Here is a 20,845-nt window from a genome sequence, read left to right on the forward strand (position 1 = left end):
GGCTTTCCCAGGAGAGGCCAGGTCAGCACAGGGACTTGAGGTGAGTTCTGCAGTTGAAACAAAAGTGCCCAGTAGTTTTTATATTTTTATAACTATAGGCAGAGATGGGATTTGTTCTGGCTTTTTAACCCTCTAATGAAGCCCTGCAGTGCATTCCAGTGCTTAATGTTATAACTGTTGGTTGGTTGTGGTGTTTTTGACACCGTTGATTTTTGTTGTTGAAAGTATTGTAAAGCAAAGCCTACAAGAAGTGGAATTGCTTTGTGGCTTCTGTTTTTTATCCACTCACTCCACCGTCCACTGGAGCTGTGCTGGGCCCCAGGGCCCATTCTCAGTCCTTGATCCTATCTGCTGCAGTTGGCTGCTGCTCACATCTGTTCTCTCCTGGCTACATCTGGATTTTCTGACTTCTACCTGTTACCTCCCTCTGTGTCCCTAACTTCAAAAAGCTCTGCCCCCGATGGGGAGGGGTCAGCCTTCCTAGAACGTCCTCATCATTGGCTTTCTGAATTCCCACAGCATTTTGTCACAATCACTGATTAAATACTCACTTCTCTCTCTCTAATCTATTATGTTTTCTACTAAATTATGAGCTAACGACCATGTTGTTAGGTACTCTTTATGCTTGGAAAATATGTCAGATTAATTACACGTAGGTATCTTAATGATTATTATGACTTAAGTTGTGAAGACGAAGGTTTTAACTTGGGGTCCAGAGATCTTAGATACTCTGTGTACAGTTGCATATGAAATATCTGTGTGCATGTTACGGGGCTCAGGCCTGGGACTTCTACCACTGTTTCCTGCTGGTATTGTGGCTAGTGACCACAGTGACAAGATAACATTAGAAATATGAGAAGTGCCCACTCAGCTGAGATGAACTGGACCAGCAGGCAGCTGAACTCTGAGGTACAACTGCAAAATAACTGCTAATAAAAAGACACGAAGGCCTCGTGACATCTATTAGTCCCACTGTGTATAAATCACCAGCTACATGGAAGTATACAGAAGTGGTGTAAATTTGTGGAACTAAACTTAATATTCTTATTAGTTATCATCTTTCTTGATGTTATTTTATTTTTAAAGATCATGCCTAAAAGAACAGAGATGTCTTCCCCTCATTCTCTTTTACCCATAGCTTTTTTATATTTTTTTACTCACACAGGATTAAGGATTTTTAATATCAATCAGAATTTAAAATTTTGCAAGCAAGAGAAAGAGACAGATAGAACTCCATCTTCTGGTTCAATTCCCAGATGCCAGAATGACTGGGACTTGGCTGGGGTGACAGCCACCAGTTGGGAACTCAATGCAGCTCTCCCACATGGGTGGCAGGACCCCCATGTATTTGGACCATTACTGCTTCCTTCCAGGATCAGCACTGGCACGAAGCTGGAGTTAGGACCCAAAGCCAGGAAGCAAATTCAGACACCCTACCATGGGACTTAGGCAGCTACATCATCATCATCATCATCCTTATCATGGTGAAAGGCACAAAGACAAAGAGTGAGGGAGATCCTCCATCTGCTGATTTACTCCCTAAATACCTGCAACAGCCAAGGCTAGGCCGGGCCAGAGGTAGGGGCCAGGCTCTCTTACACGTGGCAGGAACTCAAGTACTTGTGCCATCATCTGGTGCCACCCAGGTTTATCAGTAGGAACCTGGATAAGAAGCATATGGTAGCTAAGACTTGAACCAGCCACTGATATGAGATGTGGGCATTCCCAGTGATAACATTGTCTGCTCTAGCAAATGGGCATCGTAGTTACTGGGTTAAATGCCCAATTGCTAAATATTAGTTTAAAAAATATATTAAAGTTTATTTGAAAAGCTCTGCTACTCTAAATATTAGTGTCACTCCTGCAATAAAACCAATATGTTGAGTCATTTAAATATTTACTGCATATCATGTACTAAGCACTCTCATGACCTGAGAGCACAGTACTGAACAAGTGGGGGCCCTTCCACTCCACTGGGAGGAGAGACAGTCATCAAGTAACAGTGAATTATATACTTTGAGAGTCTTCGGGGCTGTGAAGGAGCTCTAGGTAGGCCAGTGGATAGGCAGTGACTGAGGGAAAGTGGTCAGGGAGGAGACATCTGAGCAGAGCTGAACGGAGCGAGAGGTCGTGCGAGTGCTCTGAAGCACAGGTGGGCCTTGTTAGAGGAGCAAGAAAGGCAGGCTGGTGGCATGGGAGCAAGGACAACAAGGAGTGAAGCGGGAGGAGATGAAGTCAAAGCAATGCTTTCAAACCCAGTAGACACGAAGGAGAATTCATTTGTTGTTGACTGCATGTATTCCTACACTGTTCATAACTTCAAACCCTGAACGAAATTCCTTGCCTGGGAATGGAAACCATGACATCTGCTCCTCCCCCTGGGTTATACTGTGATCACATGAGATGGTTTGTATGAATGACCAAAATGAATCAGCCTGCATCGGGTGGCTGAGAAACAGACAGACAGCAAAAGCAGATTAAAAGGATGTTTAATAATGATACTTTCACAATGATGCTAAGCTAAAAAATACTAGCTACCATCTTAGGCCATACAGAGCTTGAGTCCCTGTATTTCCTTGTTGGGTCTTCACCACAACCCCATGAAATGGCTTATGTTGTTACTCTAGGAGAAGCAGGGATGCTCTGAAAGCCTATTTGTCCAATGTCTGAGTCTTAAAGTTCAAAATCTTTGGGCCCAACGCAGTGGCCTGGCGGCTAAAGTCCTCTCCTTGAACACACCAGGATCACACATGGGCACCGGTTCTAATGCCGGCAACTGCACTTCCCATCCAGCTCCTTGCTTGTGGCCTGGGAAAGCAGTCGAGGATGGCCCAAAGCCTTGGGACCCTGCACCTGCGTGGGAGACCTGGAAGAGGCTCTGGGCTCCTAGCTTCAGATCAGCACAGCTCTGGCTGTTGCAGTCACCTGGGGAGTGAATCATCAGATAGAAGATCTTCCTGTCTCCTATATCTGACTTTGCAATGAAAATAAAATAAATCTTTTTTTTTTTTAAAGGTTCAAAATCTTCAGGCTGGCATTGTGGCACAATGGGTAAAGCCATATCCTGTGATACTGGCATCCCACTGGGGTGGTGGTTCATGTCCTGGCTACTCACGATACAGCTCCGGCTAATGGCCTGGGAAAGCAGTGGAAGATGGCCCAAGTGCTTGGAACCCTGTCACCCATATGGGAGATGTGGCAGAAGCTCCTGATTTTGGCCTGGTCCAGCCTCAGCTATTGCAACCATGCAGGGAAACGAACCAGTGGATAGAAGATCTCTGTCTCTCCCTCTCTTTCAAATAAATACACATTGGGGGAAAAAAATTCAAACTCTAAAGAGCAAATATTTTATTAAAAGGCAAGTCCCTCACATATGCTTACTGCCTGTTTAATTCAGATAAAACTATAATCAACTTCCTTTTTGAGTTATTTGAGAAGGATGAAGAGACAGAGCTCCCCCATCTCGTCTTCCCAGATTGGCTCCCTTCTCAAATACCTGAAATGGCCAGGATGGGACCAAGGCCAATGCCAAAGCCAGGAGGCTAGAATGCAATCTACCCAGTTACTGGCTCTGTCGTCACTACTGCCTCCCAAGGTCTGTATTCCCAGAAAGCTGGTCTTGGGGTCACCGGGAAACTGAACATGGGTTTTCCAGTGTAGATGTAGGACTCTTAACTACTAAGGCTAAACACTTGCTCCATAATCCACTTTCTTATCTATTTTCTCAGCCCACTGATTTCTAGTACTTGTAAATTCAACAGGAATGAGCAGGTTTTGCTAGAGGTGGATACCCTAATGATAACAAGAGAGGAAAACTATTATAAATAGAGAAACACAGGTACATACATATAGAATGAAACAAAGCACCCAGAATGAATGTCAGAATGATAAGGAAAGAGGTACTTAGCTACCTATACAAATTTTCACACATCAGAACCCAAAGGCATCACCTTATTATGCCTACCACATTAACTGATGCTCTTAAAAAGTGATCTAAATGTATAAAGGTAATAGCATTTCTGTGCAATAAGCCTAAAATTAGAAAACAAAGAAAAACTTACTTGTGTGGAATATCTCAATTCCCAAAAACTTTGGATTGACATATAAATGTTTCATAAATATTAATATGACATTGAGTATAATTTCATATAAAGCTCCAAACCAGGAAAAGAGTAAAGTCCTGAAGACTACATACTTGGGAGATAAATGTAACAAGAAGAGCAAAGAGGCATCCATCATACAAAGATGGAGAATGGTTTACCTTTAGGGGGCGCTCTGAGTGGGAAGAAGCAGCATTACCCACTGGGCTATGCTCTCAAACTCCCCTGGGAGGCCTGAAACTGCAGATGGTACCCAACCTTATTTTTTTTTAAATCCACACATATCTATGATAAAATTTAATTTACAAATTAGGCACAGTATGAGATTAACAACCATAAAAATAAAACAGGGTTAACAATATATACTGTAATAAAAATGTTAGCATCCCCATTCTTGCACTGATGTCACTGAAAGATGGGGGTGTGGGTGGGTTACTGAGTTGCTTTTTCCCACTTGTTGACAGGTGGGTTAGAACTCCAGGTCCTGCCTGGGTCCTCTGAATGCCCTGTGCTCCTCTGGTTTCTACCTCATCTTTGCAGACACACTGTAAACAGGGCATTTTCTTGGAGCTGAAAGCCTCACCTGTCGCTGTGCTCTGTGGCCATCTTGTGCTGGTGCTGAGCCTCCTTCTTCGCCTCCCTGACCACGTCAAGCCATGCCCTGAAAGTCTTCTTCTGAAGGAAATGTATACGAAGTCTTCTTTCTTCTTCCTCCAGATCATGCATGTACTGTAGATGAGGGCATGAAGGAAAGTGACACAAAGAACTAGAGCCAATAAACAACACAAATGAGAGAAGCTGAGCAGAAACAAACAAAAGAAGAAGGTCACTAAAGGCCTAGAGAGAAAAGTCTAACGTGGTCAAGATAATGCCTTCTATAATATAGAACGAAAATAACAACAAAAAACTAGTTGAATGATCGAGGAATTAGCCTTCTAATCAAACCTCAACACTATGATAGGAAACGAGTACAGAGCAAAAGCTGATAGAATGATGTGACAGCTCTTCCTAAAGGTTATGGATATGTGTGTTACGAAGAAACCAGGCTTGGAATTCAAAATTATTCACACCTAAATAAGCATCTTTTGATCCCATTTTTCATGAACTTTGTGAAGTACCCTTGTACATTATGTTTCACAGACTTGCACATCATGTGAGACGAACTTACAAAAAACTGATTTGGCATTTTCAGAGTCGTGTCAAAACAATGAATTGGACTGACCATCGTCCTTGAAAGTAATCGTAATGACCATGGATGTTTTGGATTCCATCTGGTTCTCCTCCATGGCCCTGAGCTGCTGTGATGCTCTGAGAGCCCCCTTCCCTGTTTCCTCACCCACAGCCAGCTCCAGAAGACTCTCCTCAGCAACATACGGGAACAAAACTCCTCGGCCTGGGCCTTCTTCCTAGCCAGGCTCTCCTGGCTCCTGTGGAACCAGGCCAACAGACATTTCTTCTGAAGGGCCAAACGGTGATGTTCCTCTGCCACCTGGATGGTTTTTTAAATGAGACAAAAAATGATTCTTTGGATTCTAAGTCATTCATGGAAATATGTCAGCCTAGCAAACAATGCTACAACCAACATATAGGCACTTACTGGAATGGACTAATCTCAAGATACATACAGTCTACTTCCGGAATGCTTTGCTTATTGATCCTGCAAGACGCAGGTTACAGATTCACAGCATGTGTGGCCTTTTAGTGGTTACTGCTCGAACCACAGTGGCTGCCTACGGGCATGGAAGGTACAATCTTCCCAGCCATCCCTTCACTTCTGCGGACTCTGGAGTGGCTGGCTGGCACCACTCTTAGGCTGCTCTCCCACAGCCTGGACAGCTACTCTGTAATACATCTCTCTTTGTCATGTACTTATCCACTGTCCAAATTGAGGAAATGCCAATACTTTCAATTAGTTACAGAATGAACTCTCCCCAGCATTAAAATTTAGATGTTATCGATAAGCCACAAAAACCATTGATATTAACAAGATGAATAATTTAATTTCTTGCTAGCTTAAAAGGTGTAGAGTATTTAATCAAAATAAACACACAACTCACTGTTTATAGGTCTTAACAAGTGACTGTTGTATTCTTTGAAGGAAGAGGGTCTGGGGAGAGGAGCTCTCTCTTTTAGTCCTTTGCAGACCACGGCTCATTTTGCTAAGCCTGCCTAGCCATCGAGAATGGGGTAGCTACAAGCCAGTGTCTTGGCAACCATGCTATTGGGCAAAATGACCACCCAAGGAGGTCTCTGTGGTCCTGACAATCACAGCCTGAAAGCTGAAATGCAAGACAACATTTTATCTATTATGCACTTCTTGATCAGTTAGCGGAATGCTCTGTTCTTTGCACTAGACACAATCACTAGGGACGTACCAGAAATTCCAGTGGTGTTTGGTTTCATGTATGTCTGGGCCAGAGGGTAGATTACTGGTCCATGTAACAGAATGGTACGCCCCACCCTTTGCTATGTGTCTGCAGTGGATGGAGACTCCTCTTCAGCTACCCTGACCTTGGCCCTGTTATTTGTTTTGGCCAATGCAATTTCAGGGACATGATGCAAGCAGAAGTCATATGAGCTTACATCACTTGGTTTGGTCTTTGTGCCCCTTGCCAGGTTAAAAGCATGCCTTGGGTAGCTGCTGGAACCAGAATGAGACACATGGGGAGAAACCTGAACCTAAGGCACAAGGGCCGCAGACATGTGTCAGAAATAAATGTGTTGTAAATCACTACTATTTTTGGACTTTTAAAATACATAACTTCCCAGCAGAAATATCATCACTATGATGCTGTTTTGTTCTCTTTCAAAAACTCTACTCAATGTCTCTCTTCATCTTATACCTGAGTCTCTAATCCAAAAATTCACCCTAGTTTTTTGTAATGTTGAATTATAAAAATCTTCTCTAAGATCAAATCTAAATTTTTATCTGAAACAAAGGAACATACACACTTACTTCATTTTTAAATCACCTTTCTGCGTGCATGTTATTGGAAAACATTCCATTTCTAACGGGCCAGGGGCGGGGACAGGGAGGTGGATGGGGGAGTTAGTAGTACGATGCTGCACCTGGATGTTTTGCTTGCTTTGCATTCTTAGTCTCTTCCAAGGTTCCAGACCTTTTGTAGTTAGCAACACCTTTTTATAATGTTCTTTGGCTATTGCCTCTAACTGCTGGTTTCTTTTGATTCTCTGCTGCTTCTCTATTTCTTTCTGGGAAAAAAAAAAAAAAGAAAAATGTCATAACCAAAAAACTAATGAAATTCGTTTAGACAAAAATGCTATTTCATTTAATTTAAATATGTAGCATTAAACAATGTGTTAGAGCTTTGGAATTAAAAAAAAAACTCTGAGAATATCAGAAGTTGGTTACAAATGCTACAAGAATCAAGGCTTTTGCATGTTATTGGTTTGATCAGTATCACTCACCGAAATGATTTACTTCTCACCAAGATACTAAAAAGTCAATCTCATTAGGAGAGCAAACAGAATTTTTTTGTCATTATCCTTGGAAACCCAGCAGTGCAGCTCCTTCATTGGAGTTATAAGCTAGAGATGTAGATATAACTAACCCTACTTAGATTAAAAAACACTCCACTAAAAGTCTGGTAGCCAGCACCACGGCATAGGGCATAGGAAGCCTGTGGTGACAGTTCAAGTCCCGGGAGCTCCATTTCCCATTCAGCTTCCTGCTAATGGCCTGGAGAAGCAGTGGTTCCTGTCCCCATGTGGTAGACCCAGAAGAAGCTCTTGGCTCCTGGCTTCAGACTGGCCCAACTCTGGCTTTTGTGGCCATTTGGGGAGTTAAACAGTGAATGGAAGATCTCTTTGGGTCTCCTACTCTCTAATAAGTTGGCCTTTTCAATCAAAATAAATAAAATCTTTTTTTTTTTTTAAAAAAGTCTGCAGTGCTTTTTTTTTTTTCTTTCAAAGTGATGCCGAGTAAGTAGAGATAAAGAACAAGTATTTGGTCACCTTGAAGTGGCCTTCCCTCCACTGAAGAGAAAGATGGACTCTGGTGATACCTGCTGTGCCTCAAGGGGACACACACCCCTGAGGGGTAAGACTGAGAAAGATGTCTGAAACTTCCCGGTGTATCCTGCAGATAGCATCATTTCTCTCACTTCTTTTTAAATGAATCTAGCTTACAATAAAGGTGACAGAAAAAGAAAATCTACCTAAAAATACTGACACCTGCTAATAAAGGGACAGAGCAAAGACTACAGACATCTTCCCAGTCATCACTTAGGCAGTATAAACACAGAGACACTTTAATTTGGGTTTCCTTTTCTCTGCTTCCCATAACTTCAGTCTTTTTGTCTAATGCTGTGGAAAAAGTTCCCGGAAAGGAACACTTTCGGATTGGTAGAGTCAGAGAAACAAAATCTCTTCCCCAGCAATGTGTTTCTCACTTAAGAAATTTATTTCCAACAAGAAGCTGGAAAGATAGCAAATTAATTGCTTTTTTTAAAGCTGATCAGAGGCTTGAAATTTGGAGAGATCAACACCTAAAGGGAAGCCCAAGAATTTGCTTACCTGAGGCAGATGCTACCTCACGCCAGGTGAGCCACTCAGGCAAACCAGTTATTTTGTTTTGCTGCTGGCAGCTGAGAGTAGACTAACATGAGCAGGGTGAAGTTCTTGGGAGGTCACGGTCACGGGGTGGTTCTCACCCTTCTGCAGGCTCTTCCTCTGGGAATGCCACCAGGTATTTGCAGAGGAGCCCTGGGAGAAAATCTGCTCAGCCTGCCTTCTCTTAGCAGGAAGAGGTAAGGGTGCATGGGGGAACACTAACCATTCAGGACTCCCTATTTTTTTTATACTTAAAAGTCTGAGTAGACAACAGTGCGTGAAATCACCTGGCATTGCTGCATATGCGTGCTGCATACTGCTCCTGGCTCCTCCGAAGAGGTGTGAGGGGAAGGTCTTTACAGAGTGAATTGGGATATAAGGCAATACAAAAGAACTGATTGGTCAAAGTAGAATAGTAGTCTTACTTAGATTATTCCACTGGAAAGTCTAGATATAGGTTAGTTGGTGGTTTCTGATTGGTTAAGACAGTTTATGTTTTGCATTGCTTCTACTGAAATGCAGGGCGAAACTCTTGGGAGATAAAACTGCAACAGAGTACAAAAGACAGCAGTTTTATTGTCAATGTTTAAATAATTGACAGCAGGTTTTGGCAGTTTTATCTTGTTACAACACATAATTTATGTAAACTCAAACTGCGTGTTTTCATTGCTTTTAAATGGGATATACATATAGCTACATAAACTGGAAGACAAAAATTTAGTAAATATGTTAAATGAAAACAGAAAATTCATTTAGTAAAATTGAGATCCTCGTGAAAGCGGCACGTGTCAGCACCCTGAACTTCACACACATGTCCAGACAAATTTTTAAAATATCTATCTATCTATCTAAGAGGCAGAAAGATAGGGAGTTCCCATCTGCTGATTAAATCCTCAGATGTCCTCAACAACCAGTGCTGGGGCTTATCAAATCTGGGAGAGGGGACCTCAATCTGGTTCTCCCCTATGGGTGACAGTAATCCAGCCAGAGCCATCTCACAGCATGCCCATTCATAGGAAGCTGAAATTAGGCGCACATCTAGGACTTCTAGTCTGTCACCATGGCTTGTGATTGTGGGCATCTGAACCAGTAAGACTCCCAGTGATCATACATAAAGACGTAAGAGTTTATCCTCCAGTGGGGAGAGCTTCAGGGTCACAAACTGGGTTTAAGGTGGATGCCTGCTTCAGCTGAAAAAACGGCAATGGAGTGCTGGAAAAATGGGTCCATACCTAAAACACAGACCCAAGTGTTTTTGAGTGTCCAGTTCTGTGTGTTCCAAAAACGGAAACTTAACAACTTAACTCCATACTGAATACTTCCCCTTAATCAACAGCCTACCACCGCACTTGTACAAGCTTCCAGTAACAACAGTGGATCACAGCTGGGTGAACTGTAGGAGACAGAGGCTCTCGGGAGCAGCACAAAGGAAAGATCCAATACAAGAGGGGAGACAAGAACAAAGTCACCAGAGGAAATCTAAATCTCTGGTGCCCATAGCAACAAGAAACCTCAACAGTGGCAGCCATGGCAACAACAAACTTCAACCGAAGTCCAATTCCTGACTAGACTAACACAAATCTCTACACTAAAGGCCTAGTTACCTCAGTTTCTATTGTTCTGAACACAATTAGCTTTTAACAACAGGAAAATACAAGTTATACCAAAATACAAAAAATAAATAACAGTATGAAAAATAAAGCAGTCTTCACAAGACCCCCAATGTAACAGACATGTTAGAACTCTGAGAGAGGGAAATTTAAACAACATGATAATAATGTTAGAAGTGCTAATAGAAAAGGTAGATACCATTCAAGATCAGAAAAATAATTTTAGCAGACACATGAAGACTTTCAGAAAATTAAAAAGCCTTAGATATCAAATGCACACAGTAATAGAAATGAGTATTTTCAATAGGCTTACTGCTAGGCAAAACAACTGAGGGATTAGGAAACTGAGATAGGATAATGAGAAGTGTCACAACTAAAAGGAAAAGGAAAAGACAGCAAGAATCAGCACATGTGAGAGATGTAGGATAACATGGACAAAACAGGAATTCCAGAACGTAAAGAAAAATAATGGACAGATAGGTTAAAGAAACAACAGAGAAACATCCCCAAATTGGTGACAAAGCACAAAACCATATACCCAAGAAGCTTAATATCACCAAGCAAAATAAAATAACCAACCAACAAGCCAAAAATAATCATTCATATTTGAAATACTGAAAATCAAACACAAAATTTTGGGGGCTAGAATGATGGCACTGTGTATTAAGCTGCTACCTGTAACACTGGCATCCCATATGGGTGCCATTTGGAGAATCGGCTGCTGCACTTGCAATCCAGCTTCCTGCTAATGCTCCTGGGAAAGCAGCAGCAGATTACCCAAGTGTTTAGGCCCCTCCTACCCATGTGAGACCTACAGGAAGCTCCCAGGTCAGGTCCTGGTTTCAGCCTGGCCAAGACCTGGCTGTTTTGGCCAATAGGGGGAAAATTGGAGGATGGAAAGTTCTCTCTCCAGTAATCTGCCTTTCAAATATATAAATACATCTTTTAAATAAAACAGTCTTGAAGGCTGCTCAGGGGAAGTCCACATAACCTACTGTTTTGAACTCTCTGCTTCATGTTCCCTGAAAATTCTTGTTGAACTCTAGTCCACAGGTGGTTATATTTGGACCTGAGGCCACTAAGGAATTAATTAATGTTTAAGAAGCCATACAGATAGTTCCCTGACTGGACAGGAGTAAGGTCCAGAGTTTTTGTGCCCTCCATCCCACTATTTCTCTCTCCCTTTCTCTCTTGATGTACACATGCCAAGGAAAAGTCATATGAGAATATACTGACCCGGCACGATAGCGTAGTGGTTAAAGTCCTCGCCTTGCATGTGCCAGGATCCCATATGGTCACTGGTTCTAATCCTGGTGGCCTTGCTTCCGATCTAGCTCCCTGCTTGTGGCCTGGGAAAGCAGTCGAGGACGGCCCAAAGCCTTGGGACCCTGCGCCCCCATGAGAGACCTGGAAGAGGCTCCTGGCTCCTGGCTCTGGACTGGCTCAGCTCCAGCCATTGCGCTCACTTAGTGAGTGAACCATCGGATGGAAGAACTTTCTCTCTGTCTCTCCTCCTCTCTATATATCCGCCTTTCCAATAAAAATAAATAAATCTTTAAAAATAAATAAATAAATCTTAAAAAGAACATACTGAGAAGGAGGTTGTTTATAAATCAGGAAGAAAGGTTTCTAAAACCCAACCATGATGGCATGAATTTTGGACTTTCCAGTGTCCACAACTGTGAGAAAATAAATTTTAGTTGTTTAAGCCATCTATCTACTCTATGATATTTGGCTAACACACCACAAGGAAAATAGGATTTCTACAGAGGAACAAAGATAAGAGTTACAGCAGACTTCCTGCAAGAAACTTTGAATGTAACATGGCAACAGAATAACATTTTTAAACCACCAAAGAAAAAAGTCAACTGAGTTCTCTATTCAACAAAGGATAAGGGCATTTCGTATGACTTTTTTTTTTTAAAAAAAAAGATTTATTTATTTTTTATTGGAAAGGCAGATATACAAAGAGGAGGAGAGACAGAGAGGAAGATCTTCTGTCTGATGGTTCATTCCCCCTGCTGCCCCAACTGCTGGAACTGAGCCAATCCGGAGCCAGGAGCCAGGAGCCTCTTCTGGGTATCCCATGTGGGTGCAGGGTCCCAAGGCTTTGGGCCGTCCTTGACTGCTTTCCCAGGCCACAAGCAGGGAGCTGGATGGGAAGCAGTGCCACTGGGATTAGAACCGGCGCCCATACGGGATCCTGGCACATGCAAGGTGAGGATTTTAACCACTATGCTATAGTACCGGGCCCTCGTATGACTTTAAAGATGCCATTTGCGATGCCAAACCTTCAGCCACCTGGACCTGACCCCCAAGCCCAGGCTGTTGCAGTATTTGGGAAATGATGGGAGATCTCTGTTCATCTTTCAAATAAAGTAAAATAAACATTTAAATTTTTAAATAAAGGTGAAAGGTAAAGAAAGATTGTCTTGGTCTTTATTGCAAAGTTAATTGTCTCAAGCAAATAAAAAACAAAAGAATTCACTGCTATATGACCCTAATCTTTAAGAAATGCTCAAGTGGGCCTGGCGTGATTGCTTAATTGGCTAATCCTCCCCTTGTAAGCACCAGGATCCAAGATGGGCACCGGTTCATTTCCCAGATGCTCCACTTCCCATCCAGCTCCCTGCTTGTGGCCTGGGAAAGCAGTGGAGGACGGCCCAGTGCCTTGGGACCCTGCACCTGTGTGGAAGACCTGGAGGTGGCTCCTGGCTCCCAGCACTTTCTGATTAGTTCCAGCTATTGTGGCCATTTGGGGAGTGAACCAGCAGATGGAAGATCTTTCTGTCTTTCATTCTCTGTAAACCTGCCTTTCTAATAAAAATAAATATTTTTTAAAAAGAGAAATGTTAAAGTCCCTCAGGCAGAAAAAAAAATGATACAGGTTAAAACCACAGATCTACAGGAACAAATGAAGAGCATCAGAAATGAGGGGGGCGCAGAAGTTTGGAGAAGCCTGCATCCCATATCAGAGTGCCTATTTGAATTCCGGGTCTAATTCCTATCCAGCCTCTTGTAATGCCCAGGCTCAGAAGCGCTGGTGATGGCTTAAGGAGTTGGGTCTCTACCACCATAGCTGAGCCCTAGATTGAGTTCTGAGCACCTGTCCTCAATCTGACCATCACTGGCTCCTGCAGACATCTGGGGAGTGAACCCATAGGTGGGAGATCTACAGCTTGTCTGTCTCTGTTTCCCTCTCTGCCTATTTGCCTCAAATTAAAATATATTTTATTTTATATTTTGTATTTATTTGTTTAATTATACCATGATATAGTTCTATAGGCTCTGGGATTTCCTTTCCCACTGCCCAAGCCAACCCCTACACCCAATAATTTCCCCCATTTGATTACAATAGTATAGTCCTTCACAATCAGTCATGGGTCCATCATTCTGCTATTTAAGTGTATCCTGACATTACAGGCATGGAAATTGGCAGATCCAGCATCCTGTTGCTAAGATACATTCAACAGTTTATTGGGAGTCCGTATTTGATTTGGAAGTAGAGATGCACACAGCATTGTATCTTTACATCTGTATGTGATAATCTCTACTACATAGTTACTATACATCCCCTTAAATGAAAAGCCATAAAACAAAATCAACAACAGGAATAAAACAGAAAATTTACAACAACATTAAGTTAAATATCATGCTATTGAATGACCAATATGTTGCTGAAGAAATGAAAACGAAAATCAAAGACATTCTGAAGCAAATGATGCTATTGTATTATCTATGTGTCAGGGAAGAAATGAATAAGAAAAACAGAAACTTTTTTTGAATGAATGAAAATAAAAACAAGCATATCAACCCTCCTGAGATGTAACAAAAACAGTATGGAAAGGGCTACTGATCTCATATTTTGTGTGAAAGTTGCCTTGTATCAGACAGAACATGATATCTGTGTGTTTGCCTCAAATTAATGTTTAAAATTTTTTTGAAGAACAAAGTTATTATAAAGAATGAAAGAGATTATGGTAAAATACACTTGTTTTATTTCTAATTTTGTTAGAAGAAAATTAGCTATTTAAAGCCATAACATTAACAAGTGATTGGGTATTTATAGTACAAAGAACAGTATAAAATAATGCATAATACAACAATGGTAGAGGGATGGCGGAAGGAAATGGAAACATACTGATGCAAGGTTCTCTCACCACATCTCAAGTGTTGCAGTATTATTTGGAGATGGAAGGAAGTTATTTTTGAAATGTAAATATTGCAATAACTAATAGAAATAGTTTTAAAGAAATATAAATAACAAATCCATATAGGAGCTAAGTTCGAATCATAAAGATGCTCAATTAAAACCAGAGAATGTAGGGGGAATAAGAGAAAGAACAAACACAACAAGTGTAAAGTATCTACTGAAATGGTAGATTTTACTCCACTTTAGATGTAATGGTATAAACACAACCTATCTCTGTTAAAGACAGTGCATATCAGATTGAATACTAAATCAAGACATTGCTATATGTCTACAAAAAACTCAATTTTCTAAGACTTACATCTGTAAGTCTTCTCTAAATATACACATCCTATTTCAAAGAATTATAAGGCAGAAACAGACACAAAAGGGGAAGCAGATAAACGTACAATTTTAGTCCTAAACTTCAACATTCTCTCAATAAATGAGCAAGTAGACACAAAATCAGTAAGAGTACATGTGACTTGAATAACAAATAACATGACAAAATATTTATAGATCAATAATAACAGAGAAGTCAGCCTTCTCAGAACACGTGAAACTATCACCAAGATAAAATCTGTACTGCAAAATAAAACTTCTATATATATATATACCATGTGCTTTCTTATATCACAACGAAATTAAACTAAAAACCAATAATGAGCCAGTGTTGCGGCACAGTGGGTAATATCACTGCTTGCAACAGCAGCATCCCATATGGAGTGCTGGGTTGAGTCCCTGCTACTCTACTTCCAATCCAGCTGCCAACTAAAGTGTCTGGAAATGCAGAAAAAATGGCCCTAGTGTTTGGAGCCCTTCTACCCACACAAGAGAACCAAAGGAAGCCCCTGGCTCCGGGCTGGCCCAGTTGTGGCCATTGCAACCATCTGGGAAATGAGCTAGTGGATGGAAAGATCTCTGTCCCTGTCTTTCCCTCTCTCTCTGTAACTTTTCCCTTAAAAAAATGATTAATTAATTTATTATTTGCAAGGCAGTCACTTGGAACAATGGACATCCCATATTGGAATGTATGCTGTCAAGTTCTGGCTCTGCTCTTCAGTCTGGCTTCTTGCTACCCTGGGAAGCAGTTGGCAATGGTTCAGGTAGTTCCTGCCACCGACTGTGGAGAGCTTGACAGAGCTCTTGGCTCCTGGCTCCAGCCTGACCTATCCCTGACTATTGCAGGAATATGGAAAGTAAACCAGCAGATGTGAGCATCCATGCTCTCTCTTCCTTTAACATAATGTAACACAACATAAACATAAAAATAGAAACTTGGAACTGGCACTGTGGCACAGCTGATAAAGTCACTTCCTGTTACACTGGAATCCCATATGGGTACTAGGTTTGTATTCTGGCTGCTCTGATTCCCATGTAGCTCCCTACTAATGACCTGGGAAAAGCAGTGGAAAATGGCCCAAATGTCTGGGCCCCTTGCTCTCCATGTGGGAGTCCCAGATGAAGCTCCTGGTTCCCAGCTATGGCCAAGCCCAGTGCCAGTCACTGTGGCTATCTGCGACAAAAAACAGCAAATAGAAGATCTCTCGCTCTCTGTTTCTCCATCTCTCTTACTCTGACTTTCAAAATAAACAAATAAATAAATAGACAACTCCAGGAAGAGATATTTCCCTAATAAATTCTGGCAAGCATTCAAGGAGAAGTAATATCAACTTTCCTTCAGAAAATACAGAGTAGTAACCTGCCGATTTGTTTTATGAAATTATCATTTCCTAATACCACAAAAAGACAAATATAGCATCAGAAAAGAAACTACAAATATATCTTATGAGAACAAGTACAACATTCTAAATAAATGTCAGGAAATCATATCCAATATTTTACATGATGGATGAACTGATAAGAAAATGTAGTATGTATATACAGAATGTCACATTATTCAGGCATAAAAAGGAATGAAATTCTGTCATTTGTAACAACCTGAATGGAGCCAGAGGATATTATGTTAAATAAAGTAAGTCAGACACAGAAAGACAAATACCGCCTTCATATGTGAAAGCTAAGTTCATCTCAAACAAGTAGAGATTAGAATAGTGGTTAACAGATCTTGGGAAGGGAGCAAGGGAGGAAGGGGTGAAGAGAGAATTGTAAACAAGGTACAGAGGGAGTGTTGGCTGGGAGAAATAATTCCTGATTTTCTGAAACATAGTGGAATAAAACAATGAACAACAATTAACTAAACACTTCAAATTAGCTAATAAAGAGGATTTTTTTTTACTAAGATTTATTTTTTCTTTATTGGACAGGTAGATTTAGAGAGACAAGAAGAGACAGAGAGGAAGATCTTCCATTTACTGGTTCACTCCCTAGGAAGCTGCAATGGCCAGAGCTGAGCCAATCCAAAGCCAGGATCCAGGAACTTCTTTTGGGTCTCCCATGTGGGGACAGGGTCCCAAGGTTTTGGCCCATCGTGTATTACTTTCCCAGGCCACAAGCAGGAAGCTGGAAGGGAAGTGGAGCAGCCAGGATATGAACCAACACCCATAAGGGATGCTGGCACATGCAAGGCGAGGACTTTAGCACTTGGTCCCAATTTTGTAGTTTTAACAAGTACACCAGGGTAATGTAATAACATTTGTGGAAGCAAACAGAATGAGAAACTCTCTTATTACCTTGTAATTTTTCTGTAAATCAACATTATTTCAAAACCAAAACCAAAAACAGCTCCTTCAAAAACCTGTTCTGTATATAAATGAAAATGCATTGAAGAATTCTAAATGACAAGTGAATATACTTATGAGAGACTCTTAGCAAAACATGTGGCTTACACACATACCTAACACAAATGATCAACATATTAAAAGAGAAAGACATAAAGGAAAAGACCAGAAGTAGATATATTAATATATTAAGTACAATTCCAGAATTACTGCTGAACTCAGAGCTTTCTTCCATCTTTTTGTTTTGGTCAATTTTTTATAATGAAGACATAAGAGAGAACATTTTTATATTGTGTAATTTGAAAATTGTCTCATGGCCTTACAGTAGCAAGGCAGCAAATTGTTAGTGATGTGTTACTAAGTGTAGTATTAAAAACCGGTTATACAGATAAATGTTACTACCTGACAAAGCCCCTTTTCTGGAGGCTTGGAATGCTGGGAGGATTACAGATTCTGAGAAGTTAGCTGAAACTAAGCTAGCTTTCTTTCTTCTGTTCTTCCTTTCTTTTTTAAAGGAAGAGTTTCTTTATTTTTTATATTTTTAAGTTATTCTTTTTTTTTTTTTGATGGAAAGGTAGATTTACAGAGAAGAGAGACAGAGAGAAAGATCTTCCATCCATTGGTTCACTCCCCAAATGGCTGCAATGGCTAGAAGTGAGCCAATCTGAAGCCAGGAGCCAGGAGCCTCTTCCAGGTCTCCCACACAGGTGCAGGGTCTCAAGGCTTTGGGCCATCCTCTACTGCTTTCTTAGGCCACAAGCAGGGAGTCAGACAGGAAGTGGAGCAGCCGGGATACAAACTAGTGCCAATATGGGATCCCAGTGGATGCAAGGCGAGGATTTAGCCATTAGGCTATTGCACCAGGCCCAAACTAGCTTTATTTCAACCAACATTACCAAACTTATTTCGCCACAGAAAGTAAACTTTCTCAATACAACTTAATTTTTCTCAGGAACCAGCAGGATTACACAGAACATATGTATTTCTATTTTAGAAGCTCTTCACTGTAGTTTCTAGGGGAGAAAACTGTTATGTTTTTCTAGATGTTTTAGGTTTCTTTATGAATTATACATATGCCTGGGAGGCCAGCATTGAGGTGCAGCAAGCTAAGCCTTTACCTGTAAGGCTGGCATTCCATAGGGTGGGTGCCCCCTTCTCATCCTCATCTCTATTCATGTGCCTGGGAAAGCAGCAGGAGATGGTCTAAGTCCATGGGCTTTTGCTGCCCACATGGCACACCTGGATGGCAGTGCAGGCTCCTGTAGCCACTGGAGGAGAAAACTAGTGGACAGAGATGTGTGCTCTCTCCTGTTTTTTCTATCTTTCCTACCCCACCTCTCTGTAACTTTTCCTCTCAGCTAATACATTTTTAAAACTAACTAATTATATATGACTGGATCTTTCACTCCATAGACAAGATGGACCATTCTGTGGGTACTTGTCAGCTTGTTTTCCCCCCAGGTAGCCCTGTCATTGCCCAGCGGGCTCATGAACAAAGGAGGCATGGTGGCAAGGATGGAGACAATGCATGGTCTTAGCAACGTGGACTTCAATTCACCAGAGCCAATGAGGCTGAAGGACTGCAGAGTGCCCACACTGCCTGCAGTAAGAGAACCACTGAGATCCTTATGTGGGACCATTTCCTCGGGGGAGTGGTCAGCGCTTGGTGGAAGGTTCCTTACACTGACCACTGCTATCACAGACAGAGCAAAAATTTGTTCTTACTTGGACTATGGTTTGGTTTTCCCTGCAAAAACAGCTACCATCTGCATACTTAACAGTACCACAAACATGGCATTTCAATAGCTCATTTCATTGTGTCGGGCCCCAAGTGCTCATTTCTGATAAAAGACCTCATTTGACAGCAAAGAAGTATAGCTATGGGCACATGCTTAGAGAATTTACTCCATCACCACGTTCACAACCATCCAGAAACAACTGGCTTGAGAGAGAATACTGGAATGACCTTTGGAAAATTTAGCTATCCCCCAGCTACACAGCAATACCTGCAGGACTGGGGGAAGGTTTCCCCAGAAGGCTTACACACTCTGAATCAGCATGTAACACACGCTACAGTTTCTTTGACCATCATGGTTCACTGGTCCAGAAACCAAAGGCTGGAAGCAGGTGTGGCACCATTCATTATTACCTTTAGTGACCCACCAGCAAAACATTTGCTTCCTATTCCCATGACTTACACTCTGCTGATTCTGAATGCCAAGGAGAAATTGAACCACTATTCTACGATGGAGGAACAGACAAACATATCCTGCTCTCTTAGCATGTCTCTTAGAATTATAATGTCCTGTGATTAGGGTCAACAGAAAAACTGCAACAATCCAATCCAGGCAGGTAGACACACTAACTGCTAAGACCTTTTAGGAACCAAAGTTTGGTGCACCATACCAGATAAAGAGATGCAAGCATCTGCCATTTTTGCTGAGGATAAAGGGAATACAGGTTGGGTATTATACCAGTTAGGAGCATCTGTCTAGTGACAGAAATGAGAACTCTTGAGACTGGCTTTGTGGCATAGTGGTTTAAGCTGCTGCCTGTGATGGTAGCATTCCATGTAAGAGCAAGGGTTCCAGTTCTGGCAGTTCTACTGCTGACCCAGCTTCCAGATAACACCTCTCAGAAAGCAGCAGCAAATGGCTCAAGTGCTTGGGTCCGTGCCACTTCTGTGGGAGACCTGGCCCAGTCCTGGCCATAGCAGCCATTTGAGGAGAGAAGCAGAGGATGAATCTCTCTCTGTGTGTATGTGTTTTTCCCCCTCTCTCTGTAACTCTGGCTTTCAAATAAATACATCATAAAAATTATAAATGAGGACTTTGACAATCACAAATATTTTCTTCCTATTTTGCTATGGATACATTGTGTACTTTTTCTGATTTCCTACCATGCAACAGAAAACGAGATGCATTCCCTTTGTATTATAGTGTTTAAGTACTGCTAATTTTACATCATAATATTTAATTTATGTGATTTCCAGAAGAGTGAACATCCCTTAGGGACTTTACCTCCTCTTGTGAGGAAAAGGTTAGCACATTTTCAGATGTACACAGGGTGACTGTATGATTCTGGACAGGATTAGTCTTTATTTGCAGATTATACACTATTAAAAGACATGTGAATGGGTGCCAAGTTGACAAGGGTGGATTTGTGATAGCTAATTTTGTGTCAACTTGGCAGGCAACATGAGGGGCCAGAGGAAACACTATTTCTGGATATGTGTGTGTATGGTGAGTCTTGATGAGATTAGCTTTCAAGTTGGTAGACTGTGTAAAGCAGACCGCCCTCCATAATGTTGTTGGATTTCATCCAATCTTTGGAGGGCCTGATGGGACAGAAAGAAGGAAGGCATTGTTCCTGTTCGCCTAATGTTTTTCACTTAAGCTGAGAAATGGGAATTCTCCTATTCTTGGTCTAGGGGTTTTTTTAAATATAAGATTTATTCATTTTTATTGCAAAATCAGATACACAGAGAAGAGGAGACACAGAGAGAAAGATCTTATGCCCACTGATTCACTTGCCAAGTGGCTGCAATGGCTGGAGCTGAGCCTATCCGAAGCCAGGGGCCAGGAGCCTCTTCCGGGTCTCCCACACGGGTGCAGGGTCCCAAGGCTTTGGACCGTCCTCGACTGCTGTCCCAGGCCACAAGCAGGGAGCTGGATGAGAAATGGAGCTGCTGGG

At 41.6% G+C, this 20,845-nt stretch overlaps 1 protein-coding gene across 1 annotated transcript in view; it reads right to left on the reverse strand.

The window, feature by feature from the left end:
- Window positions 1-20,845, reverse strand: part of CCDC191 (coiled-coil domain containing 191) — a 95,716-nt gene that overhangs the window by 1,261 nt on the left and 73,610 nt on the right. Inside the window, exons 14-16 of the mRNA XM_058661908.1 lie at window positions 7,170-7,313; window positions 5,437-5,589; window positions 4,684-4,829 (exon numbers count right to left, since the gene is read on the reverse strand). Coding sequence (XP_058517891.1) covers window positions 4,684-4,829; window positions 5,437-5,589; window positions 7,170-7,313 — 443 coding nt within the window. The remainder of the gene's footprint in view (window positions 1-4,683; window positions 4,830-5,436; window positions 5,590-7,169; window positions 7,314-20,845) is intronic.

Source organism: Ochotona princeps, chromosome 3 (assembly GCF_030435755.1).
Source record: "Ochotona princeps isolate mOchPri1 chromosome 3, mOchPri1.hap1, whole genome shotgun sequence".
NCBI classification, from domain to species: Eukaryota; Metazoa; Chordata; class Mammalia; order Lagomorpha; family Ochotonidae; genus Ochotona; species Ochotona princeps.